At 42.8% G+C, this 19,774-nt stretch overlaps 1 protein-coding gene across 4 annotated transcripts in view; it reads left to right on the top strand.

The window, feature by feature from the left end:
* Window positions 1-19,774, top strand: part of LOC139368145 (potassium channel tetramerization domain containing 5b) — a 35,215-nt gene that overhangs the window by 950 nt on the left and 14,491 nt on the right. For all 4 annotated transcript variants that reach the window (XM_071106739.1, XM_071106741.1, XM_071106740.1 and 1 more), the window contains exons 2-3: window positions 17,027-17,135; window positions 17,289-17,380. In XM_071106739.1, coding sequence (XP_070962840.1) covers window positions 17,027-17,135; window positions 17,289-17,380 — 201 coding nt within the window. The remainder of the gene's footprint in view (window positions 1-17,026; window positions 17,136-17,288; window positions 17,381-19,774) is intronic.

The following is a 19,774-nucleotide window of genomic DNA, read 5'->3' as shown; positions in this document are numbered from 1 at the left end:
AGATAATTATTCCTCCACCACCAAACTTGACAGTTGGCGCTATGCATTGGGGCAGGTAGTGTCCTGGTATCCGCCAAACCCAGATTTGTCCGTCAGACTGTCAGATGGTGAAGCTTGATTCCACCACTCCAGCAGACGCTTGGCATTACGCACAATGATCTTAGGCTTGTGTGCGGCTGCTCGGCCATGAAAAACCATTTAATGAAGCTCCCAACTAACAGTTATTGTGCTGACATTGCTTCCAGATTTGTACACCCTTTTGCATTTGGGGGTCCCATTCTGTGAGTTTGTGCTCTTACCACTTCACGGCTCAGCCGTTGTTGCTCCTAGATGTTTCCACTTGAAAATAACATTACTTAGAGTTGGCCTGGGCAGACTTGTTGGGAAGGTGGCATCTTATAACGTGCTACATTGGTAGGCACTGAGCTCTTCAGTAAGGCCATTCTACTGCCAATGTTTGTCAATGGAGATTGCATGCATCTGTGCTCGATTTTATACACCTGTCAGCAAATACCCGAATCCACTAATTTGAAGGGAAGGGGTGTCCACATACACACACACACACAAGTATCTAGTTGGTACTGTTAGCTAGCTAGCAGGAGAGCAGAACTGGTTCTCTAGTTACCAAGGTAGCTACAAACACTGTAAAGAGTTGGTTGATACTCCGTAGACTAACTAGAATTAGCTCAAGGACATTTAATGATCATGCATTGTCATCTTAGCTTCCTGAAATGGCTCGCCAGTCGTCCCTTCCAGTGCTGTCTTTACTCTGACTACTTGTTACAATGCTTGCGTATTAGTTTGGCATTGAGTGCCTACATAAGTCTTAACAATATAGCATATTACCTTATTGAAATTTGTATTTTCAGTGCCATAATTAATTGTATTTGTTTTTTGTATTGGTGACCATGTCCAGTTTAAGGACACTGGTATTTTCCATTGAGACTTAAACATCAATTGCTGCCAGTGTTTTATGTTAATAACAGCTTTAAGTGATGGGTCGAACGGTCTTTTTGGTGAACGTCGGGAAACCGAAACGCATCTGTGAAAGAGCCGTTCAGCTGTGATTTGCATACAGCTACTACTGCTTTTTGAGTTTAAAACAATGTTTTTCTGCAGATAAGTTAAAAATAATTATCTAAATGTGGTGAATCCTCACTGCAGAAACAAATAGTGGGGAGTGTGAAACTTATTTTTTGTTGTTTTTGCAGGCCATTTTAAGAATTTGGCCAGGTAAAAATTTATTTGGCCGCACATTTCAGACGGTGACATAATGGTGGCCTACCTTTTTGTGCTTTAAATTGTAAGTTCAACCTGAGCATGAAAAAACAAAATAGCTTATTTCCTAATTAAACTACATTCATATTTACCTTGAATGTGTGTATTTAAAGACTACATTTGTCAAATTGAATGTTATTGTTACTACAAAGTAGGACACAGTCTCAAAATACGTTTTTTCCAGTCAACCAGATTTCATAGCTTTTGGCAATGGCTCACATAATTTGTTTTGGTAATCATTTGTCCCCCTGTGTTTCTGACCAAGTCGGAAGGTTAATGAAACAATATTTTTTTAATGTGTCTGAGTGCTAGTATAGAAAGAACGCTGATTTGGACAGGCAGTGTTACAATCGTAACGTTTTTGAGGAAAGGTTGTTATTGTGGACGCGTTTCAATTATGATTGTATAAAAACTTTCTGTGCAAAGCTAACTTTAATCAAGTGCTTAGGTGATGTATCACTGGTTTCCCTTCTCTGTCAGTAACTTACTCGTTCTAAGCGTAACGGACATGATCAATGACTCACTAGTCTGCAACACTGTATCACGCGATCATGATCAAATGCTCATGCCCATTCTATTGCTTCCGAAGTGTGCTTGTTTGCAAACAAGCTAGCTGGCCATTTTTATCGTGTGTGTGATCTATTTTGGGTCTACTCACGTTATCATATGAACTGCAATCATGTTGTTCTGCTAACTGGAGCATTGCATAATTAAGTTCTTAAAAATCCATACAATTTCACCGGTCATGCTGAGTTTGTTTACTTCCTTGAGGGTACCCTGTCATTGACAATATCTGTGTGGTTTGTCCTGCACGTGGTGCTTGTGAACTGCAGCTGTCAAGCCTGAGGTGATTTACGATCTGACAAGAAATGTCTATGAAAGTGCAAACCCTGCACCGGGGTAGTTTATATTTTAATTAAACCTTTTTACTATTTCATGTAACAAAAATTAGGACGAACCCTAAATAGGAAAGACATCAGCAAAATGACATATGTCAAGATACAGTAGAGAGAAGGAATGAGTCCAGCTAGCTCAAACAAGGGAATGAAATCAGTGTATCAATCACTGAGTCTAGGGTTAGAGGTATTCACTGAGTCTACAAAACATTAAGATCACTTGCTCTTTCATGACACACTGACCAGGTGACTCTCGATGAAAGCCATTATCACTTATTGATGTAATTTGTTAAATCACCTTTAAAATCTGTATAGATGAATGGGAGGAAACAGGTTAAAGGATATTTTAAGCCTTGAGACAATTGAGACATGAATTGTGTATGTGTGCCATTGAGGGTGAATGGGCAAGACAAATGTGTCTCTGAATGGGGTATGGTAGTAGGTGCCAGGCGCACTGGTTTGTGTTAAGAACTGCAACGCTGCTGGGTGCGCACCGGTTTCCCGTCTGTATCAAGAACAACATGGGCCAGCATCCCTGTGGAACGCTTTCGACGCCTTTTATAGAGGGGGAGTGCAACTTAATTAGGAAGGTGTTCCTAATGTTTGGTGTGTGTGTACATGCAGTTTGTGGGACTAGTAACAGATAGACTGACTCAGATGCTGTTGAAATGCAGTTCTTGAGGAGGAACGATTTGTGTACATCTTGCCAGCCAAGGACGACCAGACTTGGGTGGCTACAGGTCAAGTTGTTCAGTCCCTGTGTCAATTGGTGGACAATATAGGGACGGGGTACTGTTTCATAGAGCCTGTGCTGGCAGATTAAAGGGTGTTAGATCCAAACAAAGCCTCATCTTAAAAATACACTTAAGTGTTTTCTGTTACTCAGTAGGTGATAACATCTGTCACATGGAGTGCAGTGTCATTTGGTACATTTGAAATGGAGTGCAGTGTCATTTGCTAACTGTCTTTTGGGACCCTGTCACATCCATAACATTTTCCTCTAGTGTTATTATGAAAGTGCAAATATTTCTATGATTGAGGTATGCCGCGCTCTGATTCGCAATGAAAATCCGAGATTTTCAAATAAGGAATTGTAAATGCATTTTTTTTTTTTACCACATTTGGGCTTTCATGGGACTCACAAGTACACTTTAATAGCCTATGCAATAACTATACAATGTACTGGTTATTTCTTGGTTCTTTGAGATATAGTGCATTTTCAGATGAAGACAAGTATTATGATGACGTTTGGTGAATATCTTTATATAAACACACGTTTTGCACAGTCACACAATTGTACAATTGTGGCCAAAAGTTTTGAAAGACACATATTAATTTTCACAAAGTCTGCTGCCTCAGTTTGTATGATGGAAATGTGCATATACTCCATAATGTTATGAAGAGTGATCAGATGACTTGCAATTAATTGCAAATGAAATGAATTCCCCCCCCCCCCCTCCCCCGCAAAAAAAAAATCCACTGCATTTGAGCTCTGCCATAAACGGACCAGCTGACATCATGTCATCGATTCTCTCGTTAACACAGGTGTGAGTGTTGATGAGGACAAGGCTGGAGATCACTCTCTCATGCTGATTGAGTTAGAATAACAGACTTGAAGCTTCAAAAGGAGGGTGGTGCTTGGAATCATTGTTCTTCCTCTGTTAATCATGGTTACCTGCAAGGAAACACGTGCCGTCATCATTGCTTTGCACAAAAAGGGCTTCACAGGCAAGGATATTGCTGCCAGTAAGATTGCACCTAAATCAACCATTTATCGGATCATCAAGAACTTCAAGGAGAGCGGTTCAATTGTTGTGAAGAAGGCTTCAGGGCACCCAAGACTGTCTCCTAAAGTTGATTCAGCTGCGGGATTGGGGCACCACCAGTACAGAGCTTGCTCAGGAATGGCAGCAGGCAGTTGTGAGTGGACCTGCATGCACAGTGAGGCGAAGACTTTTGGAGGATGGCCTGGTGTCAAGAAGGGCAGCAAAGAAGCCACTTCTCTCCAGGAAAAACATCAGGGACAGACTGATATTCTGCAAAAGGTACAGGGATTGGACTGCTGAGGTCTGGGGTAAAGTCATTTTCTCTGAATCCCCTTTCCAATTGTTTGGTGCATCCGTAAAAAAGCTTGTCCGGAGAAGACAAGGTGAGCGCTACCATCAGTCCTGTGTCATGCCAACAGTAAAGCATCCCGAGACCATTCATTTGTGGGGTTGCTTCTCAGCCAAGGGAGTGGGCTCACTCACAATTTTGCCTAAGAACACAGCCATGAATAAAGAATGGTACCAACACATCCTCCGAGAGCAACTTCTCCCAACCATCCAGGAACAGTTTGGTGACAAACAATTAATTTTCCACCATGATGGAGCACCTTGCCATAAGGTAAAAGTGATAACTAAGTGGCTCAGGGAACAAAACATCGATATTTTGGGTCCATGGCCCGGAAACTCCCCAGACCTTAATCCCATTGAGAACTTGTGGTCAATCATCAAGAGGCGGGTGGACAAACGCAAACCCACAAATTCTGACAACCTCCAAGCATTGATTGTGCAAGAATGAGCTGCCATCAGTCAGGATGTGGCCCAGAAGTTAGTTGACAGCATGCCAGGGTGGATTGCAGAGGTCTGGAAAAAGAAGGGTCAACACTGCAAATATTGACTCTTTGCATCAACTTCATGTAATTGTCAATAAAAGCCTTTGACATTTATGAAATGCTTGTAATTATACTTCAGTATTCCATAGTAACATCTGACAAAAATATCTAAAGACACTGAAGCAGCAAACTTTGTGGAAATTAATATTTGTCATTCAACTTTTGTCCATGACTGTACATTTTCCTCAAGTGTGTTTTTTTGGAAATATTTTCATTGTTTGTGTGTAGCCAAGCCTTACTTTCAAAGTGGCTATTAATATTTTACCTTTAGACTTTGAGATTCCCCGACTTTTGCTAATGTGTCATTCTCCCAAGAATGCCTGTCCATATGTCACATCCATAACGCAAGTTGTTTAATTCAATGATACTACTTACATTTTTGTAATTGTGTCTACTCTTCTCCTATAGGGTTCTACAAATATACACATTAACATTTTCATTTATGCTTGATAAGTCAATTCTGTGAGACATTTTGTTTCTCATTTTGTGTGCAAATGTCACATCCATAATGCTGGAATTGCCCTTTAAGCATTTTGAACGAAGAGCCAAATAAGAATACTTGTTTACTGGATGGAGTGAAATGAGCCGGCTCACCGAAAAGACTTGAATGCCCGTCACTACTAGTGTTTTTATGTTTCCTTCAGGCTTGTGACACTAAATACTTGTGGCGAGCAGAATCAACAACCTCTGCATCATTCAAGACTGTTGTTTTAAGGCTTGAACACAACAATGGCGTTTGCTTGCCGAGAGTACTTGTGAACTGAGTGCAAACCGATTTTACATGTAGAGTCATGTGAAAATGTTGGTAGTCATGGCCTAGATCCGTGTAACAAGTACATTTGGATCGCCAAGCTTGTTTCACCCTCGTTGGCGCTAGATATCAGCAGACAATCCAGTAGGGGCTGGAAACTATAGCGAGCTTCGATTGGTCAATAGCAGAATATTTACATAATGTTCAGCTTTCTCCAACTTTGGTCCTTCCCTAAGGCTCCCTTAGCCATGCTATTATCACCCAACGGTCCCCTTCTCACTTAGCTTCCCTTCATTGAAAATGAATGGGGCTCCTTTTTTTCGCCCCCAATGTGCTACATGGATTTCCGGTGTCAGATGTCAACAGTGCGCTGAACAAACAGGAGTTCTACATTCTGTGGGACGTGTGCGACCCAGTCCAGTTGGCTATTATGTCAATGCAAGCTGAAAAGTACCCAGGGCCTTGAGTTGGCTCCAAGTCAGAGCTGGTCCGTCAGCCGTGGCCCAGTGAAAGACGGGTGCTGGCCTGTGTAGATGGAAACAGAAGTCTGAGTGTTTTGGCTAAAACACTGGGGTAAATCCTCAATGGAAATGCGGCATAAGGGATTCAGACTACTGTATGGCGAGGAATGAACCAGTGCCCAACTGCGTTGGCTAACTGGTTTGAATGCTTGCATGAATGACATTCCAGCCACATGTGATGAATTTCCTATTCATCCGCTGGGCATAGAGGAAGAAGCAGTTGTGTATGGATGGGCAGCACCAGTTGGTGTGATGCTGCTCACACACAATGATAATAATGAAATGCATGCACTTGTTTTTTCAAGGTTAACGTGAGTTAATGTAGACCAATATTGTTCTGCTGTGACATTTTTAAAATGAGAAGAATGCTAGAAGAGGTAGGCCTAGTTACAAATAAGATTGTCATGCAATTTAGATTTTCTTCTTGTCACAGTGAACGTTGACTGACAGCTGAAATAAAAGCCAGATAGAAAATGGCAAAATAAAGAAATATTATTTTGCTGTCTTTGTTACTGTTTCTAATAGGCCTAGTAACCTGCCCTGCAAATGCCATAATATCCAACATATCTCTCTCTTTTCTGTCAGTCTTGCCATCCTTTCTCCCACTTTGGCTCTGTTTTTAAACACACACTGACTACCATCCTTAGTCCCCTTCACCCTCTGGCTGTGTGTCTGGTCTGTAAGGAGCAGCTTGTGTGGATGTCTATTTCACTGGCTTAGTTCATGTTCTAGCCTTTTTCCAAGTGTGGTGGGGAGCCAAGGGATGATGTCACTCCCCTCCCTGAATGGGCTATATGCTTGTATTGGGTGAGAATCAGGGGCCTCTGTTCTAGGGTTGGGCATTTTGAAATGATTACACTATTATATCGTTCATTTTGTTTGCATATCCGGATAGTCGGAATGCGTGTTTTAAAAAACAAATTTTTCTTCAATGGGGACTTGCTCGCATGCCCCTATCCACATTGACGGGACCGCAGTGGAGAAGGTGAAAAGCTTCAAGTTCCTCAGCGTACACATCACTGATAATTTGTTATGGTGTGTGGTAAAGAAGGCGCAATAGCGCCTCTTCGACCTCAGGAGGCTGAAGAAATTTGGCTTGGCCCCAATAACCCTCAACTTTTACAGATGCACAATTGAGAGCATCCTGTTGGGCTGTATCACCGCCTGGTACGGCAACCAAGAGGGTGGTGCGGTCTGCCCAAGTGTTTGCCCTCTGTGATTATCTGCCCTCCAGGACACCGACAGCACCCGATGTCACAGGAAGGCCAAAAAGATCATGAAGGACAACAACCACCTGAGCCACGGCCTGTTTACCCCTCTATCATCCAGAAGGCGAGGTCAGTACAGGTGCATCAAAGCTGGGACAGAGAGACGGAAAAACAGTTTCGATGTCAAGGCCATCAGACTGCTAAATAGCCATCACTAGCTGGCTGCCACCTGGTTACTCCACCTTGCACCTTAGAGGCTGCTGCCCTATATACATAGACATGGAATCATTGGTCCCTTTTTAAAGTGACTAGTGTTACACTATTAAATGTTTACATACTGCTTTATTCATGCGTATCTACAGTATTTCATTCAATGCCACTCTTGACATTTCTCAGCCTAAGTTATATATTCCATAATTTTACTTTAGATTTGTGTGTATTGTTACATACTACTGCACTGTTGGAGATAAGAACACAAGCATTTTGCCCCACCCTCAATAAAATCTGCTAAAAAGGTATGTGACCATTAAAAGAGAGGCGGTGCACTCTGTTTTAGCATGGACTGGTATTGAGGTGCGCAAGAGGAGCATGGGCCAGTGTTGAAGGGTGGAACTGCAGTCCGAAATTCAGAGTTCCTGTATGTGGGCATTCCTACATCTGCATCCTCTTTTTTTTTTTTTAAGCTATGACTTTGGTAGTGTAACGACCCTGGGTTTATAAGCGCGGAAATCGACCCTGCCGTATGAGCATGCTTTTGCGGCACAGTCGATAGCGCGCCGGACCTCGGGCTCAAAGGTCGATGGTTCGAGACCTGCTCCCTGCTGTTTCATTACAGTACATAGGCTCCATACAGTAGATGGTGGTATTTCACCATAACGTTGGATGCCAACCGCTGATAAACCCCACAAGAAGAGACAGGGTCGACAACGGTAGCAAGCTATAGCTAGTACACTCCGGTAGTGTCCTTTGCCCCTGGGTGTCGGGCATTGTTTTCCTGCAATTCTGTTAATGTTGAGGGCAGGTGTTTGGCATGCAGGAGCAAAGATGACTCCGGTATAAAGGAGGTGTATGCGACAGTGTGCTAACTAGCGAGCTAGCACACTGTGTACCTCCACCTTCTGTGCTAGCTGGAAACGGGGGCGACCGGTAGACTGTCCCCGCCTGTCGGGCACGGTTTTATCTGGAACAAGGTTGAGTTGATGCAGGAAGGCCCCAAATTGCGGGCTGCAGTTGTACACTTGGGTGTGTCTGACACAGAAAGTAGCCAAATCAACTCGCAAGTTGGACAAACTTGTTGCTGTGAGTGTCTGTCTTGACTGCATTAAATATATATATTTTTTAAACAAGCAAGCTAGCTACACTAGCCAGTTAAGTTAGTTAGCCAGCTATCGAGGCTAATTGAGGCTTTTGCTGCGCTCCTCGCGTCCTTGTCTACAACTCATATTAAACAGCCTACCTGTTGGTTAATCATTGTAGCCTACTCATTTAGAAAACTTAATTGTGTAATTGTAATTCAATTTTGCATACATGGAGCCTCTTGACAGTAGTGCTGCTTTGATTGATCAACAATAACAAGCTTCACACGGGAAAGTGTGTAGGCTACCGGTACTTATTGTTTATGGGGCACACTAACTTGTTTTACTAACATTTTGTAATGTCATGGTCTATCCTTGTATGTAGCAATGTCACAGAGATAATTTAATTGTAGACAGCCTTTTCATTGAAATGGGCCTAAAATCTTTGTCAAAAATAAATGAATATTGTAGTATTCGAATAACCGTGCCCAATGCCCATCCCTACTCTGTTCGTCCATCTGTCAGCAGCAGTTTGCATTTCACTTCTTCCCTCCGCCTAGGGGGGAACTACTCCAGAATATTATTTTGCTTGACTCCCAAAACACGCTGAAACGGCTGTGTGCGCATACACATTCAAACCACTTCATTATTGCAGTCCTACTTGGAAGACGCATGTTGCTTTCTAGAGCGGACTGGCATGAGCATGATGCTGCCCATTTTGCTTATTAACTTATAAAGGCCTATTTTGTTTGAAAATAGGTGAGGTGTAGGAACTAGAATATTCCTGCTGGGCGCAGCCTTGACAGATCCCATTGGATGATGCAGCGCACTCTATGCAGATAAGCCTGTTCTTTGCCATGTTTATAGGCTATAACCTATTCGGACGGAATTAGTACAGCTGCGGCCGCTGAATACCCGGTACGCGAGATTGTGGTTGTCAACAAAGCAGCATGACAGAAATGTAATGCTAGTTTTCGAACTACCGGTAGTTAATTTTGAAGAAAAATAAAGTGATCTGTGCATTTGAACAACATAAATACACCTATTAAACTTTTGGTATGTCAAAAACCGAATGAACACTGCTGCACATGCTGCCACTGTTTTGAACAGGATAGATTATACTACTTAGAACGAGCAAACAGCTCAGGAACGAACGAGAGCATTAGGGAGAACGCCACAAGCACGAAAATGCAAGTGAAAACTTGATCTAACTTAACTTGTTAGCGCATCATGCTTTTTAACATTAACGTTCATTCTGAAGTAACTTCATATTTCCGGGTTAGTTATGAGTTTAGAAAGACTTGGCATGAGAGCTAACTATATAGCTAGCTAGCTGCTTAACAAATTCTCTATTTCGAACAATTACTCTAGCTGGCTAGTTAATTTGATCATGCTTTAATACACCTGGTTTTATGCTGTTATAGTCTGCACATGTTTACCCTGTCACCTAGAGTAGAACCTGACAAACCACATTAAAATTGCTCATGCTTTTTTTTGTACTACTAGATCCGCGATGTGAAGGTTCTAGCTAGTCAATCCTTCGACTCTTGTTCGTTGTAGTTGTCTGGTTTCAGGTCCCAGGCTCCTATGATTTTTTATTTATTTACAAGTTAATTAGATTTTGCTTTAGCTTCATCTGATAGACCAGATCTAGTCACCTTTAAGTTCCCATCTTCAACCTACGGTCACGTGCGGAAGTAAGCAGTCTGGTGCGAGAGACTCTTTGGGAGGAGACTAAAGCGGAGCTCCAGAAGTTCTGACTGATTGCACCAGGACGGTCCATTTACTTTGTGCTGTTTGCTATGGGCAGTTCTCCCTCGTAGTAAATGGCTGGCAATTCGCGCAAGATCTGCACGGCCTTTGCGCCCACTGAGGCGGAGCTGCCGCTGCTGGCAGTCACTGAGGGTCAGAGTATTAATAGTAACTGAACAACATATTTTGCACAATATATTTTTGTAATAAGGAAAATGTGCGCATTGTACCGTACTTTTGAGCATTTAAAACACAATCCATGAGTTCTCCAAACTGCCACCTGTTTTTTTTTTTTTTTTCCAATTTGCACTTATGACAGCAGCTTGGAGTGGAGGTTTTTGTAACTGGGCGTGAAAATGTTTCAAGGTCATGTCTAGACGATAGATAATAGGCTACACTAATAACTCGTGCTTGGCTGCCAAGCAGCCTATATGTGTCCCCATAATATTTAAATTGTGGAATTGACATAATCATTATTTTAGCGATCCATGGGAGACTTTCGTCCTAATAAATCGATTTTTAGCTGCTGAACAGTATTTGCGTTTGAGACTGGATGAGGAAGTGAACTTGCCCTTTCCAAAAAGTTTAGCTCAGTCGCTTTGCGCTCTATTGCCTAGGACATTAACAGCCAGGTTTTCATTAAATATACTATAGGCACAATACTTTTTATTGCACATTTTAGGCCTAATTAAATGGACATTTGTTCAATTTCAATTCACTGGCACAATGTACACAGAACAAAATATAAACACAACATGTAAAGTGTTGATCCCATGTTTCATGAGCTGAAATAAAAGATCCCTGAAATGTTCCATGAGCACAAAAAAGCGTATTTCTCTAATTCTCTTTAGTCCCTGTTAGTGACCATTTTTCCTTTGCCAAGATATTCCATTCACCTGACAGTTGTGGCACATCAAGAATCTGAGTAAATTGCATGATCATTACACAGATGGACCTTGTGCTGGGGGCAATAAAAGGCCACTCTAAATTGTGTATTGTTGTCACTTGACACAATTCCACAGATGTATCAAGTTTTGAGGGAGAGTGCATTTCGCATGCTGACTGCAGGAATGTCCACCACAGCTGTTGCCAGAGAATTTAATGTTAATTTCTCACAAATGTTGTTTAAGAGAATTTGGCAGTACATTCAATCAACCTCAAAACTGCAGATCACATGTAACCATGCCAGCCCAGGACCTCCACATACTTAACCTGCAGGATTGTCTGAGACCAGCCAGCCGGACAGCTGATGAAACTGGGTTTGCACAATGGAATAATTTCTGCACAAACTGTCAGAAACCATCTCAGGGAAGCTTATTGCGTGCTCCTCATCCTCACCAGGGCCTTGACCTGACAACAGTTCAGTGTCGTAACAGACTTCAGTGGGCAAATGCTCACCTTTGACAACTGGCACACTGGAGAAGTGTGCTCTTCATGGACAAATCCCAGTTTCAACTGTACTGGGCAGACCGCGTGTGGGTGAGCGATTTGCTGATGTCGACATTGTGAACAGAGTGCCCCGTGGTGGGATTATGTTTGGGTAGGCATAAACTATGGACAACAAACACTTATTTCATTGATGGGAATTTGAATGCACAGATACCGTGACAAGATCCTGAGGCCCGTTGTCGTGCCATTCATCCACTGTTATCACCTCGTGTTTCAGCATAATGCACAGCTCTGTGTCTCAAGGATCTGTACACAATTCCTGGAAGCTGAAAATGTCTCACTACTTCCATGGCCTGCATACTCACCAGACATGTCACCCATTTGCATATTTGGGATACTCTGGACCGACGTGTACAACAGCATGTTCCCGCCAATATCCAGTGACTTCGCACAGCCATTGAGGAGTGGGACAACATTCCACAGGTCACAATCAACAGCCCGAGCAACTCTATGCGAAGGAGATGTCGTGCTGCATGAGGCAAATGGTGGTCACACCAGATGCGGACATTTATTTTTTTATCCACGCCTCTACTTTATTTAACTGTGGCCAACCGATGCATATCTGTATTCCCAGTCATGTGAAATCAATAGATTAGGGCCTAATTAATTTTTAGTTAAATTGACTGATTTTACCTTGTAACTCAGTAAAATCTTTGAAATTGTATGTTGCCGTTTTATATTTTTGTTCAGTGTAGAATAGTTTTACCATACTCATTGATAGTCTAATCCTATACTTTTGGTGAATTTACGAGGCATTGTGAGAGTATATAGCCTGTCTGCCTGCCCCCTTCTCTCTCGCTGTCGCTTGCTCTTTCGCTTCGCTATGAAAGATGAGTGCATGTTCAGTCTTCGGTCTGTTGCGTGTGGAGTAGTTTACGCTAGCCTACTCATTGATTAGCCCCTACGTAATGATCTTGCGAAACTATTGTAAGACAAGAAATTGCGAAATACAGCTTTTGATTACCAATGCTCAGCTCTGATGGTCTGCCTGGTGGCCTACTTGTCTAGTTATGCCCTTCCCCTAAGTTTATTTGCTGTGACGGATGCAAGAGTTTGAGTAGTTGCCGTTGGCTACTTCCGAGAACACTCTCCTCCGTTGCAAAAATGCTGATTCCTAGGAGCCGAGAAGTCTTCCTAGCGGAATCTATTCTTGACACCCAGAAATGGGAGTCGACACCGGGAATCGACAGGCAAGGATTCGAATAATCAATTATTTTGGAGTCTACTCTCCACCACTACCTCCATCTCAGCACTGTTTTGTCAGTTTAAAAAAAAAACGTCCGTGTGCGTTTCGTTTCTCGTAATGCTCCATCATATTCCATTGCGCTCATCTACTAGCACCGTTAATCTCCATTACCACACATTCCCTTGGATTTACTGTTCTCAGTTCCTTTCATATTTTCATTTGCTCATGCAAATCTCCTAATCTCTCAATAGCCTAAATCAGTGTGTTTTTGGGTGGTTTGCCCAAACGTGAACAGCTGATCATAAATGGAGCAGCCCAGCCCAATCCCCTGCCTAAGTGCAGATTGGGCTCTCAGGCTAATGCACTACATATCCCTGTCTGCCAGCAGCTTTGACTAATGGCTACCTTCAATACAAAAAGAGCTATTCCCATCAACCATAGTCAGCCCTATAGCCAACACCTTTCAAAAATGTTTATACATGAATTCATTTTGCACATGGTGGGGTGCAAGGCCATTTATTTATTTTTTTGGTCACTTCACATCCCTTCACTTGAACAGGAAGCACCAAAGACTGATGGCTAATTCAAGTGCTCTATTTTTGGCGATGCAGTATTGTGTTTACCACCTCAGGAAATGAGTGCCTTGGTCTTCAGTCACCTAGGCTGATGTGCTTCAGAAGGAGCTTTGCATTATTCATGTTGACTGGAGCCTGTTTTGCACATTGGGGTAAGCCAGGGAGAGAGTGTGTAGGGGGGTGTAGTACACTCGCATGCACGGTCACCACAACTAAGATTCTCCCAAATTCTTGTTTCCAGAGGGAACTGCATCTATATTTTAAGACACTTCTTCCTGCTTTAATTTTTTTGGAATAGTATTAGATAATCACCTGACTTATGGGTCCTTTCTGCCACATATCTTAGTTGATTTTTGACAGATTTTTTTGTGCACAGTTCTTGGCTAATTTAAAGTGCCGGTAGAACAAGTATTTTATCAGCCAAGTATACTGGGTCAGACGTCAGGTAAGTTGTGGATGGTCCGCTATCTAATGACTTCAGGACCATAGGCTTACAGAACCTCATCACTTTTTCCTTTGTTAATGTGAGATCAGACTACTCATCTGAACCAAATGCAGGGCCACTCAAGTGACATTCCAGCTCTCCGGTTTTGAGCGCAACATCAATATTTCAAGTATTCCATTGCATAAAATTCTTGTTCTTTTCGCATCTAATTCTTTTCATATTCCTCTCTATTTTCCTGCTTAGAAGGCTTTCTCAACGTGCGTGAGATGTGTGGCCCGCATTTAGCGCTGGGTTCCCGCCTGAGGGAGGGAGGCAGTGATAATATTTAACACTACCAGCTCCCTGCTCCTCCACTGCTGCCTTCACACTGCCACACTCTAAACACCATGCCACAAATCACCAGAACCAGTGACACGTCGGCACCACCTTGCAAAAATAGGCTAGCTATGGATGACTGTACATGCTATGGATGACTGTACATGCTATGGATGACTGTACATGCCTTGGTGGCCCGGTCGCATGGCGATGGAACATTCCAGAAGTTAGCCAGCTCAGTCGGTCGTGTAATCAAGAAGCAGTAAGCTGTGTCTCGGTCTCCCTGTCGACTGATGGTTTCCGAGGCAGAGTAAATATTTTACGTTGCGCCTGTTTTCTCCTCCTCTACAAGAATATTCCCCACCCAGAGAGTGCTTTGGACAGGAGTGTTTTTTTTTCTTCTCCCCTTTGCCAGCCCAGCCATGATGGAACTCCTTTAACGGCCTCTTATGAAGGGAAAGCTTTCAGGGGCTTCTAAAAGGAGTTGTTCATTTTAGAACTTGAGACATTAATCCATCATAAATTGTTCAGCTAAATGCAACGGCTGTGAGCCTGATGAATGTGTGCCTTGAAAATGGTGGAAGAAGAAGCGGGGCGGGCGGGTGGGGAAACTGTTAAAAAGACTTCTTCGAAAATATATACACGCACAGTACCAGTCAAGTTTGGACACACCAACTCATTCAAGGGTTTTTCTTTATTAAAAAAAAAACTATTTTCTACATTTGTAGAATAATAGTGCCTTGATGGCAGCTTTGCACACTCTTGACATGTGCGTAACACTAGGATAGGCCACTTGTTCAGCTCAGAGCTGACGCATCAACCAGACTGAAACGATGTACAGATATGGCAACACAGAGGCCTGCTTCTAAATCTAGGTGGCCTGTTCTTAAAACTGTCTATGAGCCTTCATTGCTGCACACAAAGTACAAACATGGCACAGTAATGTTTTCACTATGTACTTGCATCTGTTTAATTTAGCAGGACTTAAGTTTGTAAGTGTTTTTTTTTTTTGGGGGGGGGGTGCCGCTACACCAGAAAATGAGTCTTATTAACTGACCTATTTCTGTTCTCCTGTACTTTCCACCTGTAACTATGGTTAAATGAATGTGTGCAGAAGAATATTAAGGAACTGATATGCAGAGCATTTGGACTAGTTCATAACCCATGGGGGTCCAGTGGGGTATTTTTGCTGTGGAAAGGAGGTCAGTCAGCCACGAATCTTCAGGTTCAGCACCTTAGAGAATGCGCTGAGACTGTTTCTCATTATTGGAAAGACCTAATGGGTTTAACAACGTTTGATGGCAGTCTATCAATGGCGAAGGAAGAGGTGTGTGTTTGCCTAGCTTTGTTTGACCAAGGCCTGGAAAGTATGAAAATTAAGCGTGTGTTGTGTAAATTATGTTGGGACAGCTGCCAGCCCAATGCCTCAGCTAATTTGTCTAGATCGCTGAGGCCAAGTACTAAAAAGTATGCAAACTCACACATCCTGTTGCATTAACGAGATTTGCGTTACATTTGTTTTGGGTTTCACCCCCCCCCCCCCCCCCTTTCTCATTTTTGGTGAATGACATTCACTCACCATTTCTATTTAAATGTAACTTGAACTATCTATTTTTTTCCCTGTTCTCGGTGGACTAGTGTTAACTGCAGATTGCTGACAAACTATCTCAATGACTTCTGTATTTTTCAATGGAATGAAGAGGGTGGTTGTGTAATTTGTTCGGTCTTGTTTTGCATTGAAGATGGTGTAGTCGTGTTTTCCCTCTTGGTCCCTTCTGTGAATTCAGTCTCCTGTTCCAAATTTCATTCTGTTCTGCTCTAATTGTTTCAACAACCCATTCCCCCAGGAGACAAAGATTTTTTTATATATATATATTTTAATCGCAGTACTTATCACTAGTGGGCATTCCTATTAGTACTGTGATTTAGAACATCCTGCCTTTATGTACATATCTACCTCAAATACATTGTACCCCTGCACAGTGTTATGATACTGGTACTCCCTGGATATAGCTCTATTCTGGTATTTTATTCCTAGTGTAACCATTATTTTTAAACTGCATCATTGAGATGGGCTCATAAGTAAGCATTTCACAGTAGTCTACACCATTATTCGGTGCATGTGACAAATAAAATGTTAAATACCACTGGTTACAACATTTTATTTGTCACATGTAATGGGTGTAGACTACTGTGAAATGCTTACTTATGAGCCCATCTCAATGATGCAGTTTAAAAATAATGGTTACACTAGGAATAAAATACCAGAATAGAGCTATATCCAGGGAGTACCAGTATCATAACACTGTGCAGGGGTACAATGTATTTGAGGTAGCTATGTACATAAAGGCAGGATGTTCTATTCACAGTACTTACTGGGATATGGGAATGCCCACTGGTTATGAGCTCAAGAGGATCGAACTCTGAGTGCTTCTGGGAATAAAGGCTAAAAGTGATAGTTGACGGCTGTGCGTGTGTGACTCCTCAACACTTGCAGGGATTATGAGCCCAGTAGCTTCCTCCATCATTCATATGGGCTTATGTTGGGGTTTCTGTTTCCTGATATATGCAGTGTGGTTTTGTGTGTTCTAACTTCTGTCCAGTGGTTTTCCTCTCTTCACTCAACTCGGTGGTCTTCGTCTGACAATGGTGAACTGTAAGTCTTGACATTAATTATTTTCTATCTGTTCCATTTACAGGATGACACTGGTGCCTATCTCATAGACAGAGACCCCACATACTTTGGGCCGGTACTGAACTACTTGAGGCATGGCAAGCTGGTGCTCAACAGGGAGCTGGCAGAGGAAGGTAAGACTAGACATATGAGATGAATGTTGCTACTAATGTGCACAGTGAAGCTGTTGGTTTCCAACGTCAGCTCTTAAGTATCCTCTGTTGCAGTCTGTTTTTATTATGTTGCTCATTCCTGCCAGAATGGATTCTTAATGTATGTTTTTGAAGGTGTCCTGGAGGAAGCCGAATTCTACAATATCACATCATTAATAAAGCTCCTCAAGGACAAGATCAGGGAACGAGACTGCAAAACATCACAGGTAGGTGAACTTCCCATAGGCAATATACTTGTGCCCATAGGCAACGTTATTGCCGGTGATGTCTGGTGAGGACCTGCCTTACAACATGCCTACAAGCCCTCAGTCCAGCCTATCTCAGCCTATTGCGGACAGTCTGAGCATTGATGGAGGGATTGTGGGTTCCTGGTGTAACTCGGGCAGTTGTTGTTGCCATCATGTACCTGTCCCGCAGGTGTGATGTTCGGATGTACTGATCCTGTGCAGGTGTTGTTACACGTGGTCTGCCACTGCGAGGACGATCAGCTGTCCGCCCTGTTTCCCTGTAGCGCTGTCTTAAGCGTCTCACAGAACGGACGTTGCAATTTATTGCCCTGGCCACATCTGTAGTCCTCATGCCTCCTTGCAGCATGCCTAAGGCATGTTCACGCAGATGAGCAGGGACACTGGGCATCTTTCTTTTGGCGTTTTTCAGTCAGTAGAAAGGCGTCTTTAGTGTCCTAAGTTTTCATAACTGTGACCTTAATTGCCTACCGTCTGTAAGCTGTTAGTGTCTTAACGACTGTTCCACGGGTGCATGTTCATTAATTGTTTCTGGTTCATTGAACAAGCATGGGAAACAGTGTGTAAACCCTTTACAATGAAGATCTGTGAAGTTATTTGGATTTTTTACGAATTATCTTTGAAAGACAGGGTCCTGAAAAAGGGAACTTTTATTTTTTGCTGAGTTTGTTAATTATGTAGATAACCAGTGGTCCAAACCTCATGTCTATCATAATCCATTCAAAAGTTATTGGTGTGTGTACCCTTTTGTAGGATGGCCAGAATTAGGGTGACTAAATCAACGAAGGCCAGAGGGAAAAAAGTTGTCAAGTTTTACGTTGCATTAGTTAGGCTGGATTAGAGGTCGACCGATTAATCGGAATGGCTGATTTAATTAGGGCCGATTTTCAAGTTTTCATAACAATCAGAAATCGGGCCTCCCGGGTGGCGCAGTGGTTATGGGCGCTGTACTGCAGCGCCAGCTGTGCCATCAGAGTCCCTGGGTTCGCACCCAGGCTCTGTCGTAACTGGCCGCGACCGGGAGGTCCGTGGGGCGACGCACAATTGGCCTAGCATCGTCTGGGTTAGGGAGGGCTTGGTCGGTAGGGATGTCCTTGTCTCATCGCGCACCAGCGACTCCTGTGGCGGGCGGGCGCAGTGCGCGCTAACCAAGGTTGCCAGGTGCACGGTGTGTCCTCCGATGCATTGGTCGGGTTGGATGCGCGCTGTGTTAAGAAGCAATGCAGCTTGGTTGGATTGTGTATCGGAGGACGCATGACTTTCAACCTTCGTCTCTCCCGAGCCCGTACGGGAGTTGTAGCGATTAGACAAGATAGTAGCTACTACAACAATTGGATACCACAAAATTGGGGAGAAAAAGGGGTAAAATTTAAAAATTAAAAAAACAATCGGAAATCGACATCGAGTTCCGATTATTATTTTTTTAACGTTTTTATTTTATACCTTTTTTATTTAACTAGGCAATTCAGTTAAGAACACATTCTTATTTTCAATGACGGCCTAGGAACGGTGGGTTAACTGCCTCGTTCAGGGGAATAACGACAGATTTTCACCTTGTCAGGTCAGGGGTTTCAATCTTGCAACCGCACAGTTAACTAGTCCACGCTCTAACCATTGCACTCCACGAGTAATCTGCCTGTTACGCGAATGCAGTAGAAGCCAAGGTAAATTGCTAGCTAGCATTAAACTTATCTTATAAAAAAACACTAATCCAGTTTAGCAGGCAATATTAACCAGGTGAAATTGTGTCATTTCTCCTGTGTTCATTGCATGCAGAGTCAAGTTATATGCAAGTTTGGGCTGCCTGGCTCATTGCCAACTAATTTGCTGGAATTTTACGTAATTATGACATGCATTGAAGGTTGTGCAACGTAACAAGAATATTTAGACTTAGGGATGCCTGCCACCTGTTAGATAAAATACGGAACGGTTCCGTATTTCACTGAAATAATAAACGTTTTGTTTTCGAAATGATAGTTTCCGGATTCGATTATATTAATGACCAAAGGCTCGTATTTCTGTGTGTTATTATGTTATAATTAAGTCTGATTCGATAGAGCAGTCTGACTGAGCAGCAGCAGGCCCGTAATCATTCATTCAAACAGCACTTTTGTGCGTTTTGCCAGCAGCTCTTTGCAAGCACAGCGCTGTTTATGACTTCAAGCCTACCAGCTTATTGGCTGGTGTATCCAATGTGAAATGGCTAGCTAGTTAGCTGGGTGTGCGCTAATATTGTTTCAAACGTCACTCGCTTTTAGATTTGGAGTAGTTATTCCCCTTGCTCTGCATGGGTAACGCTGCTTCGAGTGTGGCTGTTGTTGATGTGTTCCTGGTTCGAGCCCAGGTAGAGGCGAG

This window comes from Oncorhynchus clarkii, chromosome 16, assembly GCF_045791955.1.
Source record: "Oncorhynchus clarkii lewisi isolate Uvic-CL-2024 chromosome 16, UVic_Ocla_1.0, whole genome shotgun sequence".
Lineage (NCBI taxonomy): Eukaryota > Metazoa > Chordata > Actinopteri > Salmoniformes > Salmonidae > Oncorhynchus > Oncorhynchus clarkii.
Note: the sequence above shows the minus strand (reverse complement) of the source record. Positions and strands in the feature narration are given on the sequence as shown.